Source organism: Panthera pardus, unplaced genomic scaffold (assembly GCF_024362965.1).
Source record: "Panthera pardus isolate Hobbes unplaced genomic scaffold, ASM2436296v1 HiC_scaffold_16, whole genome shotgun sequence".
Classification (NCBI taxonomy): Eukaryota; Metazoa; Chordata; class Mammalia; order Carnivora; family Felidae; genus Panthera; species Panthera pardus.
The window spans coordinates 80,558,072-80,567,687 of record NW_026526721.1 but is presented as its reverse complement, the minus strand read 5'-3'; the positions used below and the strand labels follow the sequence as shown (position 1 = coordinate 80,567,687).

Sequence of the window (9,616 nt, the reverse complement as noted above, 5' to 3'; positions counted from 1 at the left end):
ACTGAGAAGAGTCTGAAGGGAGCAACTGAGGAGGAATTTTAAGATTTGAAAGGAAGCGAAGGAAAATGTGTTGGTGAAAAGAGAAAGGGAAGGCACTGGATGAATGTATGACCTCGTTGAGTGTGGGGCAAAGGATGAGAAGGGAGGTCAGGGACACAGGTGGGGCAGTTACGCCAGGGCTTTAAAGGGGAGGGGGCAGAGGTTGGGTATAATGTGAGGTAACAGGGAACCATGATAACTTTTAAGCTGGAGAATAACATGAGGAAGAAAAGAGCTCCAGGGAAATTATTCTACAGCTGTTATCAGGGCAAGTTGGAGTGGGGGAGACTCTGGCTAAAAGGGTACTACTGCAAGCCAGGTTTAAATTTATAAGTCCCCAGGATATGGAAAGACAAGGATGAAACCAAAAGACATTGTGGATAATTAGCATAACCTGGGTGACAGAAGCTGAAGACGACTCTTAGGCTGGTTTTTACCACCCAGGAGCTCCAGAAGGGGAGGGTATCTTTATGTTTTGTGGCAGTTCCTAGACCAAGAATACATCAAGTACCATTTTGTGTTATGGGCTTTGTTACGGGCGCTATGTTTATTCCAGGATTCATGAAAGTGAGGCACAGACGAAGGACTCTCACAGAACTTGTCTGTGGCATGTAATTTAGCCCTAGCCGATCATGGTGACTTGGGGCACATGTCCTTGTACTGCGGGAAGCCTTTTCTCATTCCAGAGCACCAGAGCCCCCTATGGGGAAGAACCCTATCACCGTGGTACTCCCTGAACCAGTGCACTGCCCTGGGAAGCACAGCACATGCCATGGAAGCGGTGATGGATGAGCACCAGGGGAGACTGAACTGGCAGTGGAGATGGCTATGCTTGGGGCAGACAGTGACAGCTGATGCACTGCCTACATTTCCCGCTGATAGAGCCCATTTTTTTTTTTTTTTTTTTTTTTTTTTTAGATAATGGAAGACCCTTACTTCTCCTTTTCCTTTCTCTAGCTGAGCAATTTATTTGCTTGTTAGCACCTCCAGGGCAAAGAGGAGGAAGTGAAACTCAGACCCCTCCCATTTGTTTTTTCAGCAGTTTTGACAAAGGTCTTGATGGGGTAGATCATCAACATGGAGATCCTGGCTAACATGAGATTTTGATGTGGCTTGCGGATTCTAGTGCTATATGTAACTGAGAATTCACTGTATGTACATGAACCAAAAGCAAGAAGTAGGAGATCATATTCTCATTTTGCGTTCAGGAGATGTCAGTTTTTATCCCCTTCTCCCCCATTTAGGAGAAGCTAGTGAGTTAACTTGTTCAGAGTCCACTGTAGGTAGTTGGATGTGGTGAAGCTTGCCTTTTCAACCCACGATAGAAAGACAGTATCCCATATCCCTGTAGTTAGAACCCAATTTTCTCTGCTAATTGGGCTGGTCAGGCAATTAACTGAAGTCTTCATGATTTTCTTAAAGACCTTTTATGAGATTTACAACATCTGACAAGCACAAGGAACAGCAGCCCCATTTTCTTAGTTTTCTGGTCTATTAGGGAGAGAACTGATACAGTAGGCACTTGTGTGATACCTCGAAATTCACAAAACCACTGCAATATGTAATTTCTCCCTTAAAATGGGGTAAATTTAAAAATGTTACAGTGCCGGGTGTTGACTTTGTTTTGGGGGCCATTTCCTGCAAACCAGCACATTTTTATTACTTCAAGAGAAGAAATCAACTGAGGGACTCCTTCCATCAGGGCAGATGGTTCATATGATGTCCCACAAAATGTCCAATAACCGTAAGTATGGACTCATCCCAAATCATTTGGGAAACACTCCTGCCTAAAGAGAGGCTAGGGGAGATGGGTGGGGGCTTGCACAATCTTTCAGGTCTTAGCTGTTAACGGTTCTCTAAGTTCTTAGGATGCCTGGCTTCACAAGAATGTTTCCTGTCATCAGAGGCTTCCAGATGTAGCTGGAAAAACCTAGGTTTTGCTAGTGGTGGAGGAGAAATCTGGGATTTATTGGTAAGTCAGGAAGTTCGACTAGATTATTATTGATCCCGAGTGGGGTCCCTATGCCGGCAGCATCAGCATCCCCTGGGAACTTGCCAGAAATGCAAACTCTCAGGTATCCAGACTTACTGTATCCGAAACCCAGCAATCTGCATTTTAAACACCTTCTAGGTTATTTGGATGCACACTCAAGTTTGGGAATCACTGGACTAGATAACTAGAATCCCTTTCCACCTTGAGATCCTAACTGTGGGGGAATATTTTTAGCTTTAAGGTTCAAATTATGGTGTCTAACTATGATGGTAAAGAATGAGAGGTCATCTTACAGTACTGCAAGCACAAGGCAAGTTTTCTTAATAATACATATTTTATAGACATATATTTATATGCATGAACAAACATATGCTCATTTTGGAGAATTCAGGAAATATGAAAAATTTAAAAATCACCTAGGGGAAATTGCTGTTAATTTTGGGGTGTATTTTTTTCAATATGTTTGTATGCTTGTATGTTTTTAGCAAATTGAAATCAGTTTCTTAATCTGTTTTCATTTATCATTATTTTACAAGCATTTCTGATATCATTAAATATTCATTAAATATGGTTTTCAGTGGCTGAAAATTATTCTATTTGATGAATCTCACTCACCTAGTTTTAATGTTTTCCTTAAATGTTGGGCTTCCCCACCCCCCACCCCCGTTTTTTTTGTTTTTGTTTTTTGTTTTTTTTACTGATAACCTGTATTTTACTTAAAATATATTCCTAAAAGAGTAATTGGGGGAAAAAAGGGTCAAAGGAAATGAACTGGACCAAATGCTTTCCAGAATGCTTTCCAGTTTATACTCTTATCTTACTCCTTGAGTGTGCTGGCCACACCACATCTCCACAGCAATGAATATTATCTTAAAAAAAACGACAACAAATTGTGCTCCTTTGACAAGTGAAACATGGCATGGTTTTCTCACTGTTTCAAGGTGAAATTCTTTCCTCCTTTTTTCTTAACTTATGATACTAAATTTTTAAAAAAGTCTTTTCAACGTTTATTTTTGACACAGAGAGAGAGAGAGAGAGAGGGAGAGAGAGAGAGCGCACGCATGAGTGGGGGAGGGGCAGAGAGAGAGGGAGACACAGAATCCGAAGCAGTCTCCAGGCTCTGAGCAGTCAGCACAGAGATGGACATGGGACTCGAACTCACAGACCACGAGATCAAGACCTGAGCTGAAGTCGGACGCTCAACCCACTGAGCCACCCAGGCGCCCAACGATACTAAATATTATTTCACAGCTTTGTTAGCCCATGGTATTACTTCTGTGAGCTGTCTGTTCACTATTGCATTGTTAGCATTTCCTCCTGGTTTCTAAGAGCTCTTTAGACATTATGGGAATTCACCTGCTCTCTGAGGTAGCCATTTAAAAAAGATCTTGTCCTTAGCCTTTAACATTTCTACACGAAGAGGCGTCTGGATAGCTTAGTTGGTTGAGCGTCGGACCCTTGATTTCAGCTTGGGTCATGATCCCAGCATCGTGGGATTGAGCCCTGGGTTGGGCTCTGCACTGAGTGTGGAGCCTGCTTCAGATTCTCTCTCTTCGTCCCTCTCCCTCACTGCATGCTCTCTCTCTAAAATAAAAATTAAAAAGAATAAAATTTCTACATTGATTCTTGACTTGTAGAATTTTAAATTTGTTAAAGTCTATGCTCACAGTGTCATTATAGTCATTTATGTGCCCCCTAGGTAGTCATAATTTTTAATTGGAATTTTTCTGTTTTTGTTTTTGGAGTATAGTTTGAGGTGAGAGGTTTCAGTGTATAAATAATGACATTTTCCCAAACAGGCAATTTTTTGGATACCGTTATGTTAAACAGTCCATTCCTTTCAAATTAATTTATGATCTTTCTTCTTTTTTTAATAGATTTTATGTGTACTGGGGTTTCTTAGGGCTCTCTTTGGCATTACTGATTTATCTGTCTAATATCATGCCAATTATTGTGGCTCTGTAACTATTTTAATACCTTGTGGGAAGTCCTTCCTTATAGCTGTTTCATAAAACACGTTAGCTATTGCATTGTTTGGTCAAGTTAAAAAAATAATTGCACTGGGATCTTGTTTGGGATCCCTGTTTAGAAACATGGGATGTTTTTAAATTTAAGTATATATTTTTTATATTAAGTCATAGTAGTATTCATCTTTTTTTTTACAATTCAATTTAATATTTTGTTTTGGTTGTTGCTATTATGATATCTTAATTTTTTTCTACTCTATTCTTGTGATTAGTTATTGCTAGAATATATAAAAGCTATTAACTTTTTGTCTATCTTTCCTTGTGGCTTCATTGAAATAATTTAATCTTTGGGGTTTTCAGTTGATTCTATTATCTTTCTATATTATCTGCATAGTATCATATTCATATTATCATATGAATAATCATATTATATGCAAATAATGACAGTTTTGACTCTTTTCCAAATAGTTACATTTCTTTCTGTGGCATTTATATTGCATTGACAAAAACTTCCAAACAATATTAGCACACAATGTCTTGTCCAGGATTCTCTGATGTCTTACTAAGGGCTAAGTAAACATGTAAGTACAATGTTCATTATTAGTTTAAGATAAATATTTTTTATTATTTTGAGGGATTATTTTTCTGATTTTAGCTTTCTAAGGGTTTTTTTTTTCTTTAAAAATCGAAATTTTGGGGCGCCTGGGTGGCTCAGTCTGTTGGGTGTCTGACTTCAGCTAAGGTCATGATCTTGCAGTCTGTGGGTTTGAGCCCCTGTGAGTTTGAGCCCCATATCAGCTGTGCTGACAGCTCAGAGCCTGGAGCCTGCTTCAGATTCTGTCTCTTTCTGCCCCTCCCCGACTCGTGCTCTGTCTTTCCCTCAAAAATAAACATTAAAAAAAAAAACCCAAATAAAAATTTTTGTTCAGTTTTTGTATCTGTCCTAATTTCACAAAATGGACTGGGTGACTTTCTGTCTTGTTTATACTATGGAACAGTTTACACGAATATTTATTTCCTAATAGTATGGAAGAACTCACCAGTTAAGACCATGTTTTAAGATCATTTTGGATGTAATTCTTTGAAGATATTTTCTCTTTTATTAGTGGTTACCTAGAATTTTCATGAGATGTTCAAGCTTATTAGAATCAAGATGATTATATATTAAATAAGTCTTGTCTTATAATTAAAATAAACCATCACATTTATATTTATATTTTATATATTTTTATATTTTAATAACTCTGATCTCTGTTTTTCTCTTTAAAATCAGGCTTTCAAACATTTGGCATGTTTAAAGAACTAGTTCTCAATTTTCCTGCTTTTTAAATATGTCATTTCTACTTTTATCTTTATTATTTTCTTCCTTCTGCTTCTCCTCAGTTTGTGTTACTGTTGTTCTTCTAATATTGTAATTATTCATTACATGTCTTTCCTTTTTAAATGATGGAAGTATATGACACTTTGAATTTACTTCTAAATATAGTTCAGGCTACATTGTACAATTTTTGAATAGAACCTTCTGATTTTTATTATTTTTGAAACAGCCTATAATGGTGGTTTTGGTCTCCTTTTGAATCTATTATTCTTTAGGAGAATTTAAAAAAATCTCTGAGTGATTTGATTTCACTAATAATTTTACTAATAATTAGTTTGCTTCTATTACTAATATCTGGTTTTGTTGCCTTGTGGTCAAATAAAATAAGTTTTATGATTTTTCCTTCTGGATTTTACACAGATTTTTTTCTTTGTGAACTAAATACTCACTGGATCCTGGGGGGAAAAATGAGATAGTTAATTTGTTTATAGGCTACAGAGTTATTTCATCCACGAGTAGTGACATTTGTTTATTTTTGCTTCTTGACCTCAAAGGGCAAGCCAAAACAAATATTTTATTTTATTTTATTTTTATTTTATTTTATTTTAATTTTTTTTATTATATGAAATTTATTGTCAAATTAGTTTCCATACAACACCCAGTGCTCATCCCAAAAGATGCCCTCTTCCATGCCCATCACCTCCCCTCCCCTCCCTCCCACCCCCCCATCAACCCTCAGTTTGTTCTCAGTTTTTAAGAGTCTCTTATGCTTTGGCTCTCTCTCCCACTCTAATCTCTTTTTTTTTCTTTTTTTCCTTCCCCTCCCCCATGGGTTTCTGTTAAGTTTCTCAGGATCCACATAAGAGTGAAAACATATGGTATCTGTCTTTCTCTGTACGGCTTATTTCACTTAGCATAACACTTTCCAGTTCCATCCACATTGCTACAAAGGGTCATATTTCATTCTTTCTCATTGCCACGTAGTACTCCATTGTGTATATAAACCACAATTTCTTTATCCATTCATCAGTTGGTGGACATTTAGGCTTTTTCCACAATTTGGCTATTGTTGAGAGTGCTGCTATAAACATTGGGGTACAAGTGCTCCTATGCATCAGTACTCCTGTATCCCTCGAAACAAATATTTTAAAGACTCTCAATACTTGTCTCTCTGTCAACTTCTTATTCATCTATTTTTCTCAGAATATACATTTATACTGTTTTTCACAGTATATATTTTGATTCTGTTATTATACACCTAAAATTTTATGACTATTATATCTCAGAAATGAGTGTACCTTTTATCAAATAAAACGTGACTTTCTTTATTCCACTTCATGCTTTTGGCATGTTGGAAGGTTAGTTTTTCTAAAATTAATATACAAGTAATACATTGGTTTGTGAGCATAATTTGTTCTGAAAACATTCTTAGAATCCAAAGCACTCACGTATCAAAGCGAATTTCAAGAACCACTGGCTCAGTTGTGATCATGCGATGTTCGGTGTCATGTACCACTCGTATTGCAAGACATCACTTGTTTATCATGTTAAAATTTATTAGAAATGTTTGCTCGTCTTGCAGAACACTCACGGAACGAGTTACAATCCGAGGTTTTACTATAATTAATAATATCATTTCCTTACTTTTATTTTCTCTATGCTTGATAAAGGATAAAGTCAGAAGATATATATGTTCTTTTTTTTTTGAGAGAGAGAGAGAGAGAGAGAGCGAAGGGCAGAGGGAGAAGGAGAGGGGGGAGAGAGAATCTTAAGCAGGCTCCATGCTCAGTGTGGAGTCGGACATGGGGCTCGATCCCATGACCCAGGGATCTTGGCCTGAGCAGAAATCGAGAGTTGGATGCTCAACTGACTGAGCACCCAGGTGTCCCTGGCATCCTTATAATATGAAAAAGAGACACCAGGAGTGTGCACGCACAGAGAAAAAGCCATAGACATATGTCATATGAGGCCGTCTGCAAGTAAGGAAGAAAAGTCACACCAGAAGGCAACCTGGTCTTAGAGAACCAGCTCAAAGAACCTTGGTCTTAGACCTCCAGCTCCAGAGCCATGAGACAATACATTTCTGTCGTCGAAGCTGCCAGTCTGTGGTATTTTGTGACGGCAGCCTGAGCAGACGGATACATCTTTATGTGTGGATGTCCATGGACCGTACACCTTAAGATCACTGGGTCACAGTTTTTTTCACATGAGTTGAAATCTCTGAAGGGTGGCATGGAGAGAGGGTGGGGGTGGGGACAGGGGAAGCATTTGGCTATTTCAAAAACAAGTCCTTGCGGTAAGAGAAATGGCAGTCCAGTTTTCAGATATTGCTGAGTTAGGTGGGAGGGGGTTTGATTTCTTCCAGCCTTTTTTTAGAAGACAAGAGGAGTTTGGATAGATTTTTCTCAATTTAGCTCCATCAAAATTATAAGTAGTAGAAATTTCCTCCATCCTTTCTAATTCTAACAAAGTGGCAAGCTATTATTAGTTTTTGCTGTAGTGTGTTTTCATCTTTTTCTTAGTCTTCATAGAAGCCAGAAGACTGAGGTAAGGTTCTGCAGAAAAATTTCTCCTTTTGATACCCTTTTATAGAAGTTTGCCTTCCCTAGAGTCTGCCTCCAGGGGCCAGTTTTATAATCTGTAGAAGTCACATGGAAGAAAGAGTGATGGAAACACATCTACAATTCAGGCCTGGTAGGAATCTCATGCAACCCTTTCTCTAGTAGAAGAAAACTAGATGTTTTGAGGGCTCAGAATAGCAGGTTTTTGAGATGTCTGAATACTCCACAGTGAGGAGCTTAGAAACACTATTTTTGTCTCTTGAGGTTGGAGCATTCGTTATAGTACTGAAGGTGATATTAATGTAATATCCCGGTGAACGCCCTGGCCCTGAACACCAGGATGGTGGTTTCCCTTCACCATAGAGTTTTTAGCTGGGTTTTTAGCTAGGAAAGAAGGGCACACGGTCCCTGTGGGGCCATTATTATTGTGAGTGAGAACTCGCTGTCTCCGCTTGCAGTGGGGTTTCCAGGTAGGTGCACCTGTAGTGAAGCGTGTGCCCTGTAGGAATCTTCTCCCAGGGCCTCCAGTGGTCACAGCGGCTGGGCAGAAGTTCCAGCACAAGGGTGCAGATTTCGCTTCTACACAAGGAAGCCCTTTGTAACAATTTTGCTTCTTCCTCAACAAAGCAGGTCTCCTTTTGGGGTGGCAAGGCAAGTTCTCTGCCATTGCAATGACACAAGAGGAGACGCTCAAGGATACAGTAGATGAAGTCTTAGAATTCACCAACTACAAGTGTGAGCTCTCTGAAGACACCAACAGTGTCTCGTTCTGTTTTGGAACTGTTTTGGGTGTTCAATAAAGGCTTAGCAGGTACCTGAATGGGTGGATGAATAAAGTGGAAGACAGGCTATACTATCCCAAAGCCCCTGCAACTCTGAGAGTGAGTGATTTCATACTGTCGGTACCCAAATGGGGCCCAGGATAACACTTCTCCCCCTTAGTTCAATGATTGGCAGAACTCACTGTGCAAGGTGGCTGCATCCAGGGCTCTCCATCCACTTGCATTGGCAGCAACTTGCTTGTCCTGGAAAACCAAGAACCGAGAGAACACAGTGAGCTTTGCCTCTTCTGGAGGTGAAGAATTAGGGTGGTCCCCACAAAGGCAACAGATGTGGGAAGACCTTATCTGCCTACCTAGGAGTGGTTCGCTAAGACTCTGTTGGAGGGCTGGTTAAAAACAGATTTCTGAGCCCACTTCAGGAATTCCGACTAGGCACGTCTGGGGTCAGGCTCAGGGGCCTGCATTTTAATAAGCATCGTGGGCGATTCTGTTGCTTTGGTGTTCAGACTCCAGTTTGAGAAACACTGTCGTGGGTGAGCAGTGAAGTCCACGGAAGTCTGGGAAACAGTGGCCAACAAGTATGGCAGCACCACTGCTGAGCAGACCCTCAGTCAACAACCAGCCGGAGGGCCTGCAGATTGTGCCAGAAACTCCACAGTGAAGCGAAATGGGAAAGGGCCTGGTTTCTATGTTGAGTGAGAAGTTGCGTCATGTCAATGAGGTAACGTCTCCAACCTATACAAGGTACAGCTCAGGTCTGAGTGTTCTTGCCTTGCCCCTGCTCTTAACCATCCTCTCTTGTATGTCTTGAACAGCAGCACACTCTGTGCTGGCTCGGACTATGAACGTGGCTTAGCTGGGAAATGGGGTCATCAGGAATACTGTCCCCATGGGTAGGAGGGAAGGAGAGAAGACAGTGTTGCTTTCTTGCGTGGGGCAAAGCTTCTCTGGCATAT

The 9,616-nt window shown here is 39.9% G+C and overlaps 1 protein-coding gene across 10 annotated transcripts in view; it reads right to left on the bottom strand.

Moving 5' to 3' along the window:
• The window catches only part of DGKG (diacylglycerol kinase gamma), a 214,136-nt gene that overhangs the window by 14,818 nt on the left and 189,702 nt on the right, over positions 1-9,616 (bottom strand). For all 10 annotated transcript variants that reach the window (XR_002084030.2, XR_008422496.1, XR_002084023.2 and 7 more), the window contains one exon: positions 8,843-8,903. Coding sequence is in view for 1 of the 10 variants with exons in the window: in XM_019463428.2 (XP_019318973.1) it covers positions 8,843-8,903 (61 nt within the window). In the remaining 9 variants the exon portion in view is untranslated. The remainder of the gene's footprint in view (positions 1-8,842; positions 8,904-9,616) is intronic.